The sequence below is a fragment of the Hemicordylus capensis genome, chromosome 4 (assembly GCF_027244095.1).
Source record: "Hemicordylus capensis ecotype Gifberg chromosome 4, rHemCap1.1.pri, whole genome shotgun sequence".
In the NCBI taxonomy this organism is placed as follows: Eukaryota; Metazoa; Chordata; class Lepidosauria; order Squamata; family Cordylidae; genus Hemicordylus; species Hemicordylus capensis.
Window position 1 is genome coordinate 281,068,863 of NC_069660.1, and position 20,229 is coordinate 281,089,091.

General features: G+C 42.6%; 1 protein-coding gene across 12 annotated transcripts in view; it reads right to left on the reverse strand.

Annotated features, from left to right (window-relative positions):
* The window catches only part of RUNX1T1 (RUNX1 partner transcriptional co-repressor 1), a 207,671-nt gene that overhangs the window by 64,905 nt on the left and 122,537 nt on the right, over positions 1-20,229 (reverse strand). For 10 of the 12 annotated variants that reach the window (XM_053250985.1, XM_053250986.1, XM_053250980.1 and 7 more), the window contains 3 exons: positions 9,805-9,942; positions 6,778-7,019; positions 3,447-3,536 (listed from right to left, as the gene is read on the reverse strand). In XM_053250985.1, the coding sequence (XP_053106960.1) occupies positions 3,447-3,536; positions 6,778-7,019; positions 9,805-9,942 (470 nt within the window). Of the gene's footprint in view, positions 1-3,446; positions 3,537-6,777; positions 7,020-9,804; positions 9,943-12,823; positions 12,843-15,154; positions 15,174-20,229 lie in introns of those variants that run through there. The other 2 variants (XM_053250984.1, XM_053250991.1) reach the window with 2 other exon arrangements.

Sequence of the window (20,229 nt, forward strand, 5' to 3'; positions counted from 1 at the left end):
TTTTAATAATTTTAAAGCTTGTTTTAATATCTATTTTATTCTATTGTCTTTTTATGTATTTTAATTTGTAACTTTTAAATGTTTTAAGTTTTGTACACTGCCTAGAGATGTACATATCAGGCAGTACAGAAATATGATAGATAGATAGATAGATAGATAGATAGATAGATAGATAGATAGATCTTTCGTTTGTAAAATTCCTTGAGGTGGCTGATAAAGGTGGGATAGAAATGTGACAAATAAATAATTAAGGAGGCATGCCACAGATTGTACACCTTGTTACGCAAGTTCACCTGTTTGCACTAGCACAACTCTAGTCTGGAGCATACGCCCCAGACTTGCCACAAGCAGCTAACACAACAGGCTTGCACAAGTGCAGTATCAGTCAGGATGTCAGTGGGCTCCATTCTGTGTTGAATTGTGCATTCTCCATCTAAGTAAGGGACCCACTGAGGTTGTTACGCAACTTCAAAAGTAGCCCCAACTATGTAGTGACAAGACTGCAAAAGTAGCCCCAACTATGTAGTGACAAGACTGCTATTCAAATACTTTAAAGCACTTCTGGGTGATAGTGTAGCACTTCTTTCCATGAGAAACAATGGAAAGGACTGAGTGCAGCACTGAATGTAGCCCACTGTGTATCTTAGTTGGAAATAACTAAGACACTTAGTTGGAATAAATAACTTAGCTGGAAGTTTAAGGATCGAGTAAAGTACTGCTCTAAAGGCTCTAATGATTAAGAACTTGGCCCTTCCTCATCATGGGATGCTGGTCTTAGAGCATAGCCAGTTAGGATTATGCCATAGAAAGAGAATACAGTCATCCTTCGCCAACCATGGGTTTCCCAATCGTGGATTTGAATATCCACGACTGGGAAATTGTGACAGGTCTCACCAACTGCAACCTGTGCATCCATGGTTTGGCAAGATTTTTTTTTCCAATTTTGGGGAGGTTTTCACGATTTTGGGGAGGGGGCAGGGGGTCATTTTCAGGAATCCCCTTCAGTCCTCTTACTCACTCCTGGTTAGATTAGATTCCCCCCTAATTATTTTATTGTATTTTGCAGTCCTTTCACAACCGCAATCAGGCAATGCTGAAGGTATAGGGGGAAGGAGTAAAACCTAACGGGAATGCTTTCTCACTCAGAGGTTGGTTCTATCCAGCCATTGTGTAAAAGCATCTGCATCAGAGCTGGTATAAATCACAACTGCTGGTTGCTGCTGCTGCTGATTGTTCACCCATCTGCTCTGATCATATGAACACAGAATGACTACCCCTCACCTCTTCTCACCTGCATAACCACAATCTTGTAACCAATCAAGGCATACTACTAGCAGTATATTAGCCCCAACCAGGAACACATATCTCATACATGTGACAAGGCAGGCCAGTGTTCGGGGGGATGGTCTCATCAGCCACTTGCCAAGGCCCACATCTAATGATGCTGAAAGTCTCCGGCTCTACAACTGCTCCCCCTTGCTGTTGCTGATCCTTCTCCTCACTCTTCTCTGTTCATATGATCAGAGAAGATGGGTGAACAATCAGCAGCAGCAGCAACCTTCCTCAGCTTGCCCTTTGTGTCCCAGCAGAGGTATGGATTGGACCCAGAGGGAGAGGGTAAGTGGTGATTGTGGTGGTAAGGAGAGAAGCCGACTGAGCACATCCTGCCCACGGGCCCCAAAACTTGGAGCTAGCACTATGGTAAAAGGTTACCACCACTCCATCCAAATCGCTAAATTCAGAACATCTGGAGAACTTGTGGACACAAAAATACAGCCCTGTGCCCAAACAACAAACAGACAAGGCTAATAACAAGCATATTGCTACCACTCTTCTTTTCAAAGCACTTACAGGTACTTTATTTTAGGGCTCTCAACAGGATCCTCTACTTCTCTATTGTAAGTGGTGATACATATACCAGGTACCCCATGCAGGTAAACAAGGGAGGCGATCTCCACCAGGGAAGAGGAGATCATGCTTCAAACCATGACTCCTTCATACTCTACCCCTGTACGTATCCTGTGCCCTGGATACTGGCTAAACAATCCTCCCTCAACAGACGTTGCTGGTGGTAGATCTCCCACACAGGATAATGAAGAAAGAGTTGTCTTCCCAGCCATGAACTTCCAAATGCAGGTAAGCTCCCACCATACAGGGAAGACCATGTGACACACTGCAACTTTTGTGGGAGTACACCATACACTTCATTCCAGTTATAGGTGCAGCTGCCCCAACACTTGGGGGTTGTGACTGATTTTCCTTCCAGGATCAGTATATACCACAGAGTCAGAGGTCCATCACAATACAGGCGGCCCTCATTATCCGTGGACTCCAGTTCCATGGTTTCACATATCTCCAATTGGGTCTTAGAGACCCAGTTTCATTAGCAGCAGATAGAAAAATATTCAATATCCGCCTATTTGCAGTTTTGAGTGGCTGGAAATGACCCAGAAATGACTTCTGATGTCATTTCCAGCTACCATTTTGCAAAAGAGAGCCATTGGGGGGGGCCAAATATTTGACAATTTTGGGGTAGCTGGGGGCATTGGAGAGCTGGAGAATGTTACTGTCCTTTTCTTCTCTTATTCCTGCTTCCCTTGCTTTTTTGCCCTCCATTTTTGTTTAGGAACCTAACCCCCCCAATTCCCACTGAATCAAGGTTTTTGGCAGGCCACACAGAGGCCCATTGCGCAAGCGCGGTGTCCTCCAAAATGGCCACCACGCCAAGGGGGGGAATGCTGAAGAGTGGCCGAAGAGCAGCTAGTTTCTTAAATAAGGGAGGCAGGCCGGGGGAGGAGGAACCTCCCCCACACACACTGCCTTGGACAACTTCCCTGGAGTAAGTGTAAAAAAACCCCCTAAAATTAAAACAAAACAAAACAAACTTGTGAACCCTGGGGGGTGGGTGGGTTAGACCGGGGTCAGACCCAATAGGGGGTGGTTTGGTTCGACCCCAAACAGTTGAACCGAACCAGTTCAATACCGAACATGTTCAACGTTGAACCTGTTTGCACATCCCTAGCGACTGTGTCTACTGCTCTAGTGAGTTCATTATTCCATATTTGCACCAGAGCGTCACAGAATCACTAGCAGAGCTTCTGGCTACAGGGCCAGGCTGCATCTCTCAAGGGCCAGATTTAGCTTAGAAGCCTCCTGCTAACAATTTCTCTCTTAAGTCACAGAAAGCTCGTGGTGAAAAATTAAAGTACTACAAAGCACTGCATGCAAGTTGGGGAACTGACAAATTCCACGACTAGTTAGCAATAGTGGATAGAAAGGAAATAGTCTCTCTAACACAGCTATATCCATTAAAGCTAAGAAAGGAACCCCTTAAATGCAAGATGCATTTTCTTCACTCTCTTAAAAAAGAAAAAATGTAATACACATCTGTGACCTAGCAACAGCATGCTTTAAAATAGTTTCCAGATCAATGATCTGTGCAATACCTTCAAAAATGGGATGACAAAAGGTCGCAGTGGGAAGTTAGTAGCTTCTTGCAGTTTGGAATGAAATTCTTCAATTGTCAAAGTAGAATTCTGTTGAATGAAAATGAAAAAAAAAGTCTGACTCTAGAAAATGAAGAACAGAAATGTTTTACAACAGAGATTAGGTTTGTCCGATACTCCCCCTCACCCAGAACCAGCCCATGTGATTAAGAAAAGGGATGTGCTAAAAGCATGCTCATCTGGATGTCTATCCCAGATGTCCTGGTGTCCTCCTTTATCATGTTCATCTGCAGAACAACCACTCTACATGTGATGCAAATACTAATTCATACTAGTAGTTGTCTAGGCACTGGCCTAGACAACTACTAGTATGAATTAGTATTAGTATCAGGGAGGGGGAGTGTTGTCTGAAATGGCTCACAGTGTAGGAGACACCATCAGAGTTTCCATGCTACACATCTATACTTCACCACTGTATTCTTTCACTACACTAATGTAAAATTGCCTCTCCAAATGGTAAGACTATAACTGGTAAAATTTGAACTGGTAAAATTTGTGTGGCTTTCATTAAGGCCATGCCAATCTCTCTTCTAATAATTGCCTTTGTGTACAAAGAAGAAGAAGAAGAGGAGGAGGAGGAGGAGGAGGAGGACATCTGGAAAATAGATACAAAGTGATAAAGGGTTTGGCATGTTCACATCACTCCTGTTAAGGTCAAAGGCCATTCTACACCAATGTCATCCCTGGCAGTTGCTGTTCACACTGACTTTTAACCACTGGTGCTCCAAGTCAGCTGTGTACAGGCCGATGACACACAGAGAACTATGTATGCACTGATCTTTTGTGTGCTGCTTCAAGAAGGGCTTTTAAAGTGCTCTCAATACCATCAGAAGTCAATGCACGTGGAATTCTGTGTGTGCCAGTCTCTGGTTTACACAGGCCAAAGTTGAATGGCTTCCAAACTGTAAGTGTAGTACAAGCAGTGGCTTTTATTCTGGAGGCAGTTGTGAGAATTGGCTATGACTCTCTATTGTCAAGTAGTAAGGGCTGTTTACATAGGAAGCTGCCTTACACTGAGTCAGACCTTTGGGTTCATCTAGCTCAGTATTGTCTACACTGACTGGCAGCGGCTCTCCAAGGTTACAGGCAGAGGTCTTTCCCAGCTCTACCTGGAGATGTCAGGAATTGAACCTGGAGTCTTCTGCATGAAAGCAGATGGTCTGCCAGTGAACTATGGCTCTGTTCCCATATGGCAGCTGCCACAGAGGTTGAGTGTCTGGAAAAAATGTGCTTGAGACACACACAGACCACTGAAGATATGTGCTAACCAACCCAAGTTAAGGTAGAGCTAACGTGGCCTCATGGCTGGATCCTTGCTGGAGGAAATCAGGGGCCTAGAGCACCTTCCTTATGAAGCAAGGCTACAACACCTGAGGCTTTTTAGTTTAGAAAAAAGACGATTGTGGGGAGACATGATAGAGGTCTATAAAATCATGCATGGAGTGGAGAAAGTGGATAGAGAGAAATACTTCTCCCTCTCACAGAACTCTAGAACCAGGGGTCATCCCATGAAATTGATTGCCAGGAAATCTAGGACCAGCAAATGGAGGTACTTTTTCACACAACGCATAATCAACTTGTGGAATTTTCTGCAACAAGATATGGTGACAGCCAACAACCTGGAAGGCTTTAAGAGGGGTTTAGATAAATTCATGGAGGGCAGGTCTATCACTGGCTACTAGTCGGAGGGCTATAGGCCACCTCCAGCCTCAGAGGCAGGATGCCTATAAATACCAGATGCAGGAGAGTAGCATCAGGAGAGCGGGCATGCCTTAAGCTCTTGCCTGTGGGTTTCCCACGGGCATCTGGTGGGCCACTGGGCAAAATAGGATGCTGGACTAGATGGGCCTTGGGCCAGATCCAGCAGAGCTGTTCTTATGTTCTTAAGTAAATCAGAGGTCCATCTAGTTTAGCGTTTTGATTCTCATAATAGCCAACAGATGCCTCTAGGAAACAACAAGGCAAGAGCTCTCCTCCTCAAGTTCCCATCAACTAGTATTCAGTGGCATACTGCCTCTGAAGCTGAAAGTTCATTATCTTACTGATAGTGAACTTTAGCCATTGGTGGACCTCTCCTCCATTAATTTGTCTAATCCTCTTTTCTAGCCACCTCTTTTCTAGCTACTGGCCATCACCAAATCTTGTGGTAGCGAATTCTATCAATTAATTATGGTTACAATTCCCATGAAATTGATTGCCACAAAATTTAGGACCAAAAAACGGAAGTACCTTTTCAGACAACACATAATCAACTTGTGGAAGTCTCTGCCACAAGATGTGGTGACAGCCAACAACCTGGATGGCTTCAAGAGGGGTTCAGATAACTTCATGGTGGAGTGGTCTATCAACAGCTACTAGCTGGAAGGCAATAGACCACCCTCCAGCCTCAGAAGCAGGATGCCTCTGAATACCAGTTGCAGGGGAGTAACAGCAGGAGAGAGGGTATGCCCTCAACTCCTGCCTGTGGTTTCCAGTGGCATCTGGTGGGCCACTGTTTGAAACAGGATGCTGGACTCGATGGGCCATGGGCCTGATCCAGCAAGGCTGTTCTCATGTTTTATGTTATGTTATGTTATGTTATGTTATGGTATGTTATGCTATGTTATGAAGAAGGTTTTTAATTTGTCTGTCCTGAATTTCTTGCCAGTTAATTTCACTGGATGCTCCCAAGTTCTAATATTGTGAGAGAGGGAGGAAAACTTCTCTCTAGAGCACTGGGTTTAGGTATGGGAATCTAGGCTTCAAAACTTGGCTCACCAATGAAGCTCACATGGTTGCACCTGAGTAAGTCACTGGTTTTCAGCCTAAGTTGCCTCAACAGTATAGCTGAGGCTAAAACACCTTTCTGAACTATTTGGAAGAAGGTTGGGATATAAGTGAAATTGATAAAATGGAAGTAGCCATTAAACCCCTTTCAACTATACCGTCAAATAAGGCAGTATCAAATAAAACACAAACAAAGGGCCAGTTTGGACAAAACTCCAAAGTGGCTATCATAAATGCTTGGGCATGGGTATACACATCTTCCCTCTACACAACCCACTTTTGTCTATTTTTGCATGGTGTTGATCCAAATCACCTCTAAATGTGCAAATTAAATACTACTTTAATGTATTATGTTACTACAAATATCGCATTAACAGTACATCATCTGATTGCCTCCATGCAATTAGGAGGCCACATGCCAGGTGGGGGAGGCCTGTGTATCCATGGCCAATTCAAACCAGTCCAAAGAGAACTCACAGACATCAGTTCATTGTTATTCACTTACCACAAGTCCTAGCACAAGGGTACGCACTCTCTCCCCAATCTCTGGTGAAATGTCGTTGCCAAACTGCTGTAAGGTTGTAAGAAATCTCTTCAGTTTGCTAAGCTGCCTAGCTCCACAAGCTGGCGGTAACTGCTGATTAGCCAAAGAGGATGAGGAGGAAGATGATGGGCCATTACTAAAGCCATTAGGTGGAGAAGGAGCCCCATTCAATGCTGTTGGTGAATGGCTTGTGCCATTGGTTACTGAAAAGGGATAAAAGGAGAAACAGAGCAAGTCAAAGAAGCTTTAATTTAGGGGGGGGGAGTTTTTTTCCAGCCCCACCCCAACAATCTCCCCCCACCCTATTATCAGGATATGTTTGAAAGTAGCATTCAATTGCAGCTGAATGATTATGAGATAACCACGCTTTAAAAAAACATGTTCAGTAGCTTTCCAGTTGTCCTCAACATTTAACATAGATGTTAGGTTCCCTGAAACAGCATTGTTTCTTCACTGGCTTATGATCATCCTATTCAAGCAGCTTAATTTGTTTGCTCATCCCATATATATGTAAAATGAAGTTGAGTGGCTGCCACCACACGCGCCACCACACGCCCCCCCCCCACCCCAAAGCATATTCTAACAATGTTTTAATTCTACAACTTTTATTTGTGTTTGTAGGATGCACATCTACATTTAAAAATGAATACAATTTTGCTCCTTTGGCAATTACCTCCATAGGACATAGGATTAATTTCAGTGAGACAAATCCCATGGAGCACAAGATCATTAGGGTAAGTAATGTGTTGAACTGTTAATCTCACTTCAGGAGAGGAAGTTCATTTGCTCCCCAAAGCTTGGTTACAAATTCCCATGTTCATTTCCAGCTTAGATTCCACTAGTAAAAGTGAAGCAGCAGCACTTTCTTTTCCAAACTCTGACTGCATTGCCTCTCCTGGTTACAAGCTCTTAAGCAACAATTCTATTATTACATCTATGCTCAGTCTAACCCAGTGTTTCTCAACCACCGGCCCATGGAAGCAGTCCGCGAAGCGTTGGGTACTGGTCTGTGAGGCATCACTAATAAAAATCACCCCTCCAAAAAAAACAATTTTGGGACAGCGGGGGCCATCAGGAGCTCTCCGGAGCTCATTTCCTGGCAGTCCTTGCTGCTGGATAACTTTCATTTCACTTCCTCTAAATGAACATTATCCAGCTGTGAGGACTGCCTGGAAATGAGCTCCAGAGAACTGCCCAAAATTGTTTTTTGAGGGGTGCCTGGGGTTGGGGGCAAGGGGGGGTGACCCCCTTACTATCTGCTGGTCCAGGAAACTGTGCATGAATAATGTGCCGGTCCATGACTCCAAAAATGTTGAGAAACACTGGTCTAATCAATCCCCCAGTTACATTGTTACTGGTGTGGCTCTATGGAGAAACAGCTGGTTCCAGTGCAAGCTACCTCACTTATTGCGCTGGTCACAATCAGTGTCAGTGTTGATGACCTCTTTGTGTATGATAAAGTGAAGAAGCTTCACCTAATAGCAGCAGTACCAAAACCATCTGAGTACACATACAGATTCTATCGGTGGCTTCACCCAACAGCCTGGACGTCAGTCAGTAAGTAGAGAACATGTCAGGGAAATATTGGAAACTGAGAGCACACACTCCCTGCAGGTGTGATGCCTGAACCCCGAGCCCCACCCCTCAATTCTGTTCCCACGCCAGTTTCCTGATATTAGGAACATAGGAACCTGCCATATACTGAGTCAGACCACTGGTCTATCTAGCTCAGTATTGTCTACACAGACTGGCAGCGACTTCTCCAAGGTTGTGCTCCTTAGCTGGGGTGGGAAGGAGCAAAATAGACAGGGACCTATAAATATCAGCTTGTTTTGCTACCTGGCTACCAACTCCCCTCAAGTCACATGCAGAGGGTTTTGTGTATAAGGTGAAATTTTTCTCATTTTCACCCAAGTATGGAGACTGTAAGAAACATGAGCTTCTCCTGATACTTCTTTCTTCCTCCAAACTGCTGCACAAGTGAGAGAAACCTCTTCCTCTCTCAGGCCCTCTGGCACAAGGGTTCCCAAACGTTGTTCAACTACTATGATCAACCCCTTTGGCCACTGTAGCTGGGTTGATGGGAGTTGTAGTTCAACAATGTCTGGGGAACTCAAGGTTGGAAATCCCTGCTCAGTAAGTTCAGGGAGCTTGGAAAGGAGGCGAAGCCTTTTGTCGCTTGTTTCTTCCCTTTTCTCAATTGTAATGTGAGTTTTATCTCTCGCATTAGGAGGCTGCCAGGAGCCCTGTTCATCCCAGCAGGCTGGTGAGTGGAATTGTGGACCCCGGACAATGGAAATGGTTTCAGTGGTGTAGTGGTTAGAGTGCTGGACTAGGGCTGGGGAGACCCTAATTCAAATTCCCATTCAGCCATGAACTCATTGGGTGACTCTGGGCCAATCACTTATCTCTCATCCTAACCTACCTCACAGGGATGCTGTGAGAATCAACATAACAATGTGCATCACTCTGGGCTCCTTGGAGGAAGGGTGGGATATAAATATAAAAATATAAAATTTAAAAATAAACAAATAATCAAACAAATAAATATAGATTTGATTAGCTATGCAAAGAATGCATACTAAACAAAATTATGTATAGGCTGAAAAGGCTGAGCAAATTACTTTAGAAAAGCAACCCTGCTTTTCTCCTCATAATAGATTTTAAAAAAACATGCAACTATAAAAAAAATTTGGTTTGAACAAGTCCTCCACAATTCCCCCAGCTGGAAAAAAGTTTGAACTTTAGGATAAGAACAAGGACTGTTCTTTCAAAGTGTAGAAAGCGTATCAAAGTGACCCAGTCTTTGAACTTAATGGCTATTAATTAATCTCTTCTCCCCTTGGTTTTGCACAACTGTTTTAGTGCATAACATTGCTTCACCCACACAGTGCTATAGATTTCTCTTATTCTTTCAGACAGTTCTTTGCATACAGCAAGCATCTAACCTTTCACACAGAAGAATATATGGAACAAAGGAATAATTACACGTTGTGGGTGTGAAAGAACTGGTTCTTGGGGCTCCTTGCGTAGTGGGAGGAGGTGGCATTGTTGGGGGCGTCAGCCTGGACTGCGTCTTCACATCCACAGGTGAGTCTGGCATTGTGGAATGCTTCTCAATGCGATCTGTAACACACATGAATATTTTTATTTTACTTTCCCCCACACAGGCACTGAATTCTACAGCAAGAAGAAGAAGGAGGAGGAGGAGGAGGAGGGGGGGGCAGTGGGAGGGGGGAGAAAGACTACAGCAAAACCTAACCAAACCAAGACAACAAAGTGAACTAAGCAAATATGACATTTTCAGTGTCTCCAATGTGCTAAAATTGCCGCAGGACCGGGGAAGTTTTCTCCCAGATAAGTTTTTTTTTAATGTCATTGAAATCTCAAACACAGATGGGAGAAGCTCATTTTATAAACAGTGCTGTCTTATCATCTGCTCTCCTTTCTAGCAGAGTTCAGATGCTTCATGAAGTACTGGAAATGGAATTCTGAAACCTCCTTTGAAGGTGTTATAAACATGAACAAGTAGGAGAAAAACGATGAAGGGGAAGGACAATAATACATAATCTTAGGCACTTTTTCATGCAAATGAAAACTCACTGCATTGTCACATAGTCAACTTCTTTCATCACTAGTTTACTATAAAACCTGCTGCCCCCACTATAGTTTTTCTGATATCCAATGCACACTTATTAAGCCACACTGAGCTTAGTGAGACTGACTGCCAAGTAAGTCGGCTTTGATTGCAGTTTCATCGTTTGAGCCTATGCAACTTTATTCAAACAGAAGCCCCAACAAAACCAGCGGCCTTTGCTTCTAAGTACGGAGGTTCAGGACAGAGATGCAAGATTGTAAGACACTAAGGTAAATGCTACTGGCTATGTTCATCAGTGTATTCACCCTTTGCTCACATCCCATCTGTGTAACCCTTTAGGTTCTGGCCAGACGTCCAAATGAGCACAAACAGGTTGCGGGGCGGGGGGGTCTGCAGATGCTATGCCACTTTTGTTTTATACATTAAGGTCTTCTACATCTTGGCTTTTCCTGTTAATAAATACATTCTATATGCCATATTAAGGGTACTTTGGAGAGACATCTACATTCTAAGGCTGATCTAAATTTCTTCCCCATCTCCACCCCCCATAAAAAAACCCTGGCTATTTTCCCCAACATGTTTTCTGGCAGAAAAAATAGGAGGGGACTGGAACGCTCAGACCACTAGTAGCTGCCCTTTCTCTCTCTCTCCAGGAGGTCCCTTAGAATGACACTATGCATAATGACACAACATAATTCATGGGGCATTCTGCAAAAAAATTCAAAGCAGTCAGTGGGATCAAGCCACTGAAAAGAGTTCTGTACTGCTTCTCCTGTTGTTGCTGTCACCAAAAAGGGTGGCGGGGGGGGGGAAGCAAATAAAGAAAGGTTGCTGCCACCAACCAGCAGAAAGCTGTCCCTCCAAAAAATTGTTTATCACAATGTCTTTCTTCCTCAAAATCACTGACCTGCCCCCCATTTCAGTCATGCAAAATTTTACCTGTCACCCCAAAATTCAAGGCCACAAATTATTCAGTGTGAAGCTTCAGCTTAGCAGGATCTTATTCATAATCAGCTGTTTCATTTTAAAAGGCCCATTGCGGAGGGCTGAAGCATCCCCTATCTTTTGTGATAGTTGTAGTTTGGTTTAGGTGCTTTCCCCTCTGTCTGTGGTGGTGCAGTGAGATTGCACCTTCTCACTTCTTACTTGGCGAGTCTGTCCTGCCAGACATCAGCAAAATTATGAAGTTCCACTGGGTGATTTCGGCCTAGGTACATTGGATTTTATGGATGTTCAGTAGTCTCAGGACGAGGGGGAAAGTGTGGTCTTGCTCCCTTGTCATATGTAGGGCAAGGCTTGCGGCGGGGGGGGGAGGCTCATGTGGGCTACTGTTACATTTTCACATCATTTCTCAACACGTTCTCATTAAAAAAACTTGAGAGATTTTGTTTATCCCAAATGTATCTATACAAACAGAGCACAACAACTGACTAGATATAGTTATCAACTTTAAATCAAACTTTACATGGGCTATTCATATAAGCAATTTGATGGAAATCTCAGAGTAATAAGCTTTTTTTGGGCTTTTGTAACTGGGCTTTTTTAAAAATGAAAGCAAACTATTATTTATACAGCAACTTTATACTGTGACTTTTCTACAGTAATTTGTCTTTATAGTTTCACATTTTTCCCGTTTACACCCCAATAAACATTTGTTTCTACAATTCCTTAGCCATGCTACTCTCTTGGCAGTGGGATATACTATTAAAGCTATATAAAATTTTATGACATTAAACAAAAAACCCAAATAAGAAGTCTAACAAGAAAAATAAATGGATAAAAAGAGAGCTAAAATAAATATAGCTAGCTCAGTTTGATTTGCCACATGATGTATTTCATGGTTCAGGGGAGGAGAAAAAATGGGAAAATCATAAGATAAGCCCTTTGGACTTTTTGTAAAAAGCAAGGTTGAGAGCCAGCACACATATGGATAAAAACAAATTTAAGTAAAATTGTTGGATGCAATCCATTGGGTTGTTCTCTTGTGCAAGTCCTTTTTAAATGAATGGGAACTCTGTGAAAACAACATAGTGTTTCAATTTGTCATTGCTACAAAGGAACTACACAAAACTGTAGGAAACCCTCTCCTCCCACATACTGCAATGCAAAAAAAACAAAAAACCTGCAAAGATAACTTAAATTTATTATTTTAAGGAAGGAAGGAGAATTAGAAGTCAAAGGATGGGAATGGTTAGTTCTCAAACGTAGGTGTACAAAATGTCTTTGAGGTCTAGGGGACAAAAGTGTTACACCATCTACAAATATAGGCAAACAGGAGTGCTGCAAACGGAACAAAGCAATCTCTATGAAGACATGTTTTCTAGATAAATCGCTTGGCTGATGCTGCAATTAAATATACTTAACAAAGAAGGACAACAAATTTACAGGTGAAGGGGAGGAAACACTCACCTCCACCAACCTCCGCAAAAAAGAAATAAACAGCATTCAGCTTACACTGTCATAGAGGAAGAGACGCATGGAAGGGAATACAGGCTTTTCTAAATAGAGGCAAATATTTCTGCCATGCCAAGAAAGGAGAGAGAAAGGGAGGCTTGCCAGAGCTGGCCAGGAGATAACATTGGCAACTGCTGGCCCATCTGGTTTTCATTCTGCTAACACTCATGCTGAAGTGTTGGGGAATGTATTCCAGGTATACCAATCCGAAAGCATGTGTGAGCACAGACATGAGCAGAGAGGGAGTAGTATATGGAGGGGAGAGAGAATAAGTTGACTCCAAGTTGACTATTGCTCGTGAGAAAGTCGGCATAGTTGTATCCTCCAATTCAGCTCTAGATAGGTTATAAGTCATTTCTTCCAATGACATAACCACAGCTTTTTGTGCATCTTTTTAGAATTAGCCGTTGCATGAGTTGACATCAGGGCAAAGAAAAGAAACAGGATCACAAAAAATAATTTTTTTTAAAAAAGACTGCAAATGGACCTTGGAAGTCTTCCAGGCCAAGTCCTCAAATAGTTCACATTCTGTTATATAAATAGATGTTGCAATCTACTAATCTAAGGCATTATTTGTCCCGTGTTTGTCTTCGTGTTAACTGACATTTTATATTCCAGGATCCTTTAAAAGGAGTTGTGCATTGGAACTATTTTAAATTATTATTCTAATGCATATCTGATTACGCATCCATAATCAGTATTTTTGTATGTCTTCTCACAACTGATGAGTTTTTAAACTTCAATGGAAGTCATGGGAATTTGGGCTTTTGTTAAAAAACTACAACTAGTGTTTGGGGGGTTGGGCTGCAATGAAACATAGTAAAAGGCAACAGAAATGCATCTATATTATCAAACACACAGTCAGAAAAAAATGGCTTTGATCCTAAGGTGCCCTTCCACTGGTGGAGGGGTTGCCAACCCCAGAACGTGTTCTTTACGGGCAGCATGGGGTGGGGGGGATTGTAGACAACTGAACTTTTTAATGGACGTATTTTACAAGTTATCTTATCTTTTTGGAGTGATTAAAATGAATGAATGAATGAATGAATGAATGAATATCAACCAATTGATATACTTAAGGTGCATTCTGGTACACAAATCCAAAGTAAACAGAAAAGGGTAAACTTTGTGTAAAATACAAATATATATTTACTTTTAAGCTTGTAGAAATATCTTACAAGTATCTAAACATTTTTGTAGACACTTCCAATGTTAGTTGATTTTTGTGAATGGTTGGCAACCCTGGGGCTGTTTCTGGCTTAGCAGAAGACTGTAGAAAGAAAAGCAGGACCCCGAATTTAGAAGAGTTCCTCCATTTGTACAAGAAATTGTGCACATTATTAAAAAAAATTTTTTTTATGGACCACTAGAGTTTAGGGATATGCAGAAGCCCACTGAGAAGTTTCACTTTTCTTACAGAAACTTGCTAGGCTTCCTTTGAATACTATCAGATGCTCCCTGACATTCAGTGTTGCTGAATGTCAGCAACCCAGACATTCACTTCAGGTTTCACTTTTTGGAAATTTAAGTGCCAGTCTTAGTTGATGTGCTACAGTCTACCCTTTATTTGTTCACCATGTTTCTTGTGCAGTAATACAATTGCCATGACATCATGGCTCTACAGAGTTCATGGAACAGCATTAAGTTTTCTCTTCCGGATCACCATCCTTTGGAACCAGCACTGTGTATTTATTGTGTGATACACAGACTGGCAGTGGCTTTTCCAAGGCTGCAGGCTGGAGTCTCTCTCAGTCCTGTCTGGAGATGCCAGGGAGGGAACCTGCCAACTTTGATTTCAGAAAGAGTGGGGCTATCCGGTGGAGTCAAGCCAGAGCTAAGATGGTATTGGTGAACTAGAGGTGGAGCCAAGGCATAATCTGGTGGATTTTACCAGCTTTTCAGTTGCAAAAACTGGTCATCTGACAGAATATACTTTAACTAGGAACTTAGGAAGTTGACATATACTGAGTCAGACCATAGGTCCATCTAGCTCAGTACTGTCTCCACAGACTGGCAATGGCTTTTCCAAGGCTACAGGCTGGAGTCTCTCTCAGTCCTGTCTAGAGATGCCAGGGAAGGAACTTGGAACCTTCTTCATGCAAGCATGCAGGTGCTCTTCCCAGAGCGGCTCCAGTGCTCACATGCAGTCTCCCATTCAAATGCAACTAGGGCAGATCCTGTTCAGCAAAGGGGACATTCATGCTTGCTACCACAAGGCCAACTCTCCTCCCACTAGCAAAAAAAACCCCCTCCTGCAGCCCTAATGAAACTGCAGCATTCATTTACCTTCTTCATACCTGTGGAATCCCAAAAAGAACCCATCAAGGAAAAGCATAGAGATGACATCTTTAGTCCTGAAGATTAGAGCAGCAGTGGACAGACTTCAGGGGTGTGTGTTAAAATGGGAACTCTGGGGTCCACCAGATGAAGTCAGTCACAGAATGGACCATGAAGATTGAGCCTGGCGGGTCATCTGGTTGAACATGCAGAAAATGCTCAGTTTATCTAGCATGCAAAGCTTTTACATGTGCTTAAAAGTCTCTTGTCACCAAGAAATATCATCCAAATGTGGCATCAGACTAATTTAACACAATCCCAGACTACAACTCTGTCACAAGCACGAAGAACTGGAAGTGCAATGTAGATAACTCAAGATAACTAATGTAGATAATTCAAGCCCAGCTACAGACTAGATATAAAGTCACATATATAATGGACATATGTGCATCACATTAAGGAATTGAAACATTTAGAAAACATTCTAAAAGACAATTCCACACTATACAGATGCGGAACAGAGAAGCATAAACAGTTCTCAAGGACAATCAATGAATTCATGGCAAAGAATTGCAGGGAAATGCAGGGAAAATCACTCAAGAGAATGAGACAAGCCACAAATATGCAATATAGATGGGCTAAGAAATAAGTATGTAGGAGACATTCTAGATAGAAAACATTTATTTATTTACTGATGACAAATACCAAGGTAGAAGGATAACTTGGCCAAGCAAGCCTCTGAAATCATGGAAGAGAACTCAAGAACAACCAATCCCAAATGCCAGCCAGGGCTAGCTTTATCCATTTATACTAGTGCCCTTGATAGGCCAGTGGTGGCCCCCATCAACACTAAGTGTGGCTCCCTGATTAATAGTTTATTGGGCCTATGTGAAGCTTCAGCCAAAGCTGAATACTTTGCACAGTCTCCCTAAAACCATGTGGAGACAACCATTCTCACCTTGCCCAGCACTGGTAGGTTCCTTAAAGGAATCAGTGTAGCCCCTCCCAGCACTTTCCTCCAAGAGCTCTTAAGAGAGGGATCCTTCTCTCTTAAAGGGCCCTCCCATCACTGAGAAAAGCACAGTTCTGTGCAGAGGTCAGCACAGTGGGGAAAGGCTTTGATATTGATGGTTTTTTCCAAAATGGCCCCTGCTTGAAAAATAGTGATGATCACTGATTTACACAGAAAAGAAACCGCAGAGCATAGAGGACAAAGATATTCACTCACTCACATGCACACTCTCCACAGAAGGGCTTGAAGGCCTGGCACTGGCCCCACAGCTGCTGCTGCTCAAAAAGCAGCGCATATCCTCTATGCTCTGCCTTTTGTCCAGCAGCAACAGCCACACTTACTAGACTCACAGCTGCAGTATTCCCTCACCTGAGAGCCCTACACCTTGGCCTTCTACCACATGCTGAACAATGCCAGACTGGGCAGAATAGCTGGCAGAGGAACTCTTATGGGGAGGGGGGAAAGGAAACCTCAAGCCAACAAGTCAACAAGCTGAAAGTCAACAAGACTAGATCTCAGAGGATGGATGGTTTGGAGGCAGCCATTTTAAATTTCTCAAGAGGATTAACACTTGGATGCACACACATGCCTCCGAGCTTCTCCAAACATGTCAACTAAGACCTCCGAGCAGCAAGGGCTAAAGTGGCACCCAGCAGTCAGCATTCCAAGCACAGGGGACCTACATGGTCATGGCTAGAGCTGGAATGAGCTAGACAGTTGTGATTAGCCTGAGATCACCTCCAAAATTCATCTGCCCATCCCCAGAGTAAAGAGCAGCCTAGAGAAGCTACAGATGTGTTGGGGACAAGGAGTTTGTTTCTTTAGAAGCCCTCAAGCATTTTTGCACACAGTAAGGTTGTGGGAACTGGCTGGTTCCTCCCTTCTGTTGGATGTTACTGACTCAGATCCAAGCCATGAGAGTCTGGCAGACTCTTATAGAAATCCGTGTCTATCTGGGACTTGTCTCAATTCAGGATGGGCAAGTAACCTCACACACTGGGACTTAATTATGTCAGTAAGTAGGATTTAATAGGCCATTGCAGTGGCCTGGCCCTGCGCAGAGCTGCAAAATAAGTGGTCATAGCAAAATGTCTGTTTGACAGCTCAAAGGTCAAGGGTCCATTATATGGCCCAATGGCTATAATGGCTACTAGACTCTAGGAAATCATAGTAGCATGCTAACTTTAGCTTGCATTTTTCAGAGTTCAGCTATCTTCTATAAGCTTGTTTCAACTCCATGAGCTGCAGAGGATTGAAAAAAAATACCAAACCCGCTTCAAACAGGGCTTAAACCCAACAGCTTCTCAAAATACGAGGGAGGAAAAGACCTGGCTGGAACTCATTCTCCTATATTCTCTGCAATCAATTCATGATGAGGGTAGATGGTGAAATAACAAGCCAAACCCAACCTATGCACATACAACCCTCTGGTAACAGGAGAGTCTTAAGATAAATTCATAAAATATGTTTCAAGCCTGCAAACATCTCTTCCATTTGTTTTGCATTATATTTTTAAAATGAAATATACATTCTTGAATCTCTTTTAGCAGCAAAGAGCTAGAAGCTGTGATTTAATCACAGAAGCATCTTGCCCCACTCTAAATTAAAGAATGCTGTAAAACCAACTTTAAATTATGACGTTTCTTCTGTGGATTGTTTTGGTTCCTGACACTGAACTGTTCTTTGTCATACATTCGGTTCTTATTATGGGAATTATTTTTAACTCTGTATTTAACTTTTAGGTGAACTGTGATATGTACTGCAAGTGTTTCCAACCTTATAAAAAATAAATATGGAGACAGAAGAAGACCACTAAGAAAAACATGACTATGACAGAGGAAGGAAAAAGAAAGGCCTCTATAGTCAAAAGCATTTACTTCACTTCCTGTATCTTAATGGTTTAATCCATTTTAAAAACAAGATGGCCTTTCATATATTTCAGCTTACATGGAAAGCATCCAATTCAAGTGCATCAAGGAGGGCTGATGTATGGAACAAAATATGGAATATGTAAATACACAACTGATGCCTATTCAATAGCCAATTCAATGTCAGGCAGTTCTGCAAGTGGTATGTTTTCAATTTCCTTTTTAAAATAAAAAACGTAGGATATAATAAGCAGTGGCATTTACTTTACTGTTAGCTAGTATAAAGAGTTCCAGATGTATGTCCAGGCATGAAAGATTCTTGAAAAATACTCTTCATTGGTTGTGACTCATGTTCTTCAGCTAACCCATAGAAAAAGCAGTACAGCAGACTGAACTTATCAATTTTGGTTTTCCTGCCATCTTGTTTCCCTTAGAATACAGTCCACCAACAAATGACAAGAAACTTTCAATGCTTCATGCATACAAAAGAATAGCAGATAGACATTAACTAAGCTGAAGCCCATGAAATAAATGTGCATACATGTCTTATAACCACCCTAACCATATTATTTGATTAACATAGAGGCTGTCCTCACAAGCAGCCAAGCCTGGGCTTGGCTGCCCATGAGAATTGACGGGATCTGTGCGGATCCCTAAACCCACTGCCAAGGCCCAGCTCTCAGATAAGGTTAGCTCCCAGGATTGTGTGTCAGTGCCTAGAGTGTCCGTACCCTGGGGAACATAGGAAACTGCCATATACTGAGTCAGACCATTGGTCCATCTAGCTCAGTATTGTCTTCACAGACTGGCCGTGGCTTCTCCAAGGTTGCAGAGGGAACTTGAAATCTTCTGCTCTTCCCAGAGTGGCTCCATCCCCTGAGGGGAATATCTTACAGTGTTCACACTTCTAGTCTCCCATTCATATGCAACCAGGGCAGATCCTGCTTAGCTAAGGGGACAAGTCATGCTTGCTACCATAAGACCAGCTTGAATGCCCCAGGGCACTGCACTTGGTGTGTGGTGCACTGTCGGATTCATGGAGGCCGGGAGAACAAGTCCTAGCCTCTGTTTACCCACGCTGGCAGAAGCAGCATAGATAGTCATCTGCGCTGCTCTTGGCAGCACTGGTCATGTGGGTGCGTGGCTTGCACGTTGCTGGAACTCGGAGCGATCGTCTGGAGGAAGGTAGGTCGAACCCTGACTTCCCCCTCCACCCAACTGTGCACGGTTGTGTGAATAGCCCCACTATATTATTACTAGCTTAGATAGGGTTAATGTATGAGTAGGAGAGTTTGTACTTGATGGGAGATCACATAGTGTGCTTACATAGAGAGCAATGGAGAGGAAGATTTAAACACACCAAAAATGTATTAAAGGATTAGGCATCTTGTAGAAACAAATGTGACATTTAATTAGCAATTCATGGTTACTGAATTAACTAAAAAAATCAACAACTTTCATGCACAGCGCTTACAACACTTCATAAAAGATGGTACAATCAGGTTCTTCTAGGTGTTTTCCAGATTACACTCTACAATAGGGCTAAAATGCTTTGGTTTGGCAGGATCATATTGAAAACGATTCCCAGAATCTCAAACTCCTACAATGGGAAAATACAGCTACTTTTTTGCAATACACATGCAATGCTATAGCACTATAATGTAAAAATAAAATGAGAAGGTGGCATCGGAAATGTGAATGGCACCTTGCTGTCAGCTCAGGGACTGCAGTGTCACAACACAGGAAATATGGAAGCACACTTAGTAGATCTGTAGTGACAGTGTTGTAAGGTTTAATCTGGAAAGTACGCTATACTGTAGACAGAAAAACACAGAATCGCCCTGAACTTCAAATTGGACATTTCCAGAGTTGGTAATTTCCTAGAACAAACTAGTTTTGTACTGTTCATGGATAAATACTGGCTTTTAAAACCAGGTTTTGCCTAATATTTTCTGGGGAAATGAAATTATAAATATGAAAATATACCAATTAATACACTTATGAAAATTTCGTAATAGTTTTTCATCTCCTAAAAGCAAGGGTTCTCAAACAAGGGTGCCCAGATTGCTGGACTACATCTCCCATCATCCCCAGCCACAATGGCCTTTGGTTTTTGGCTGTAGTCCAGAAACATCTGGGTACCAGAGTTTGAGAATGCCTGCCTTAAAGTGAACAAGACAACAACAAAGAAGCTTCAGTCATCC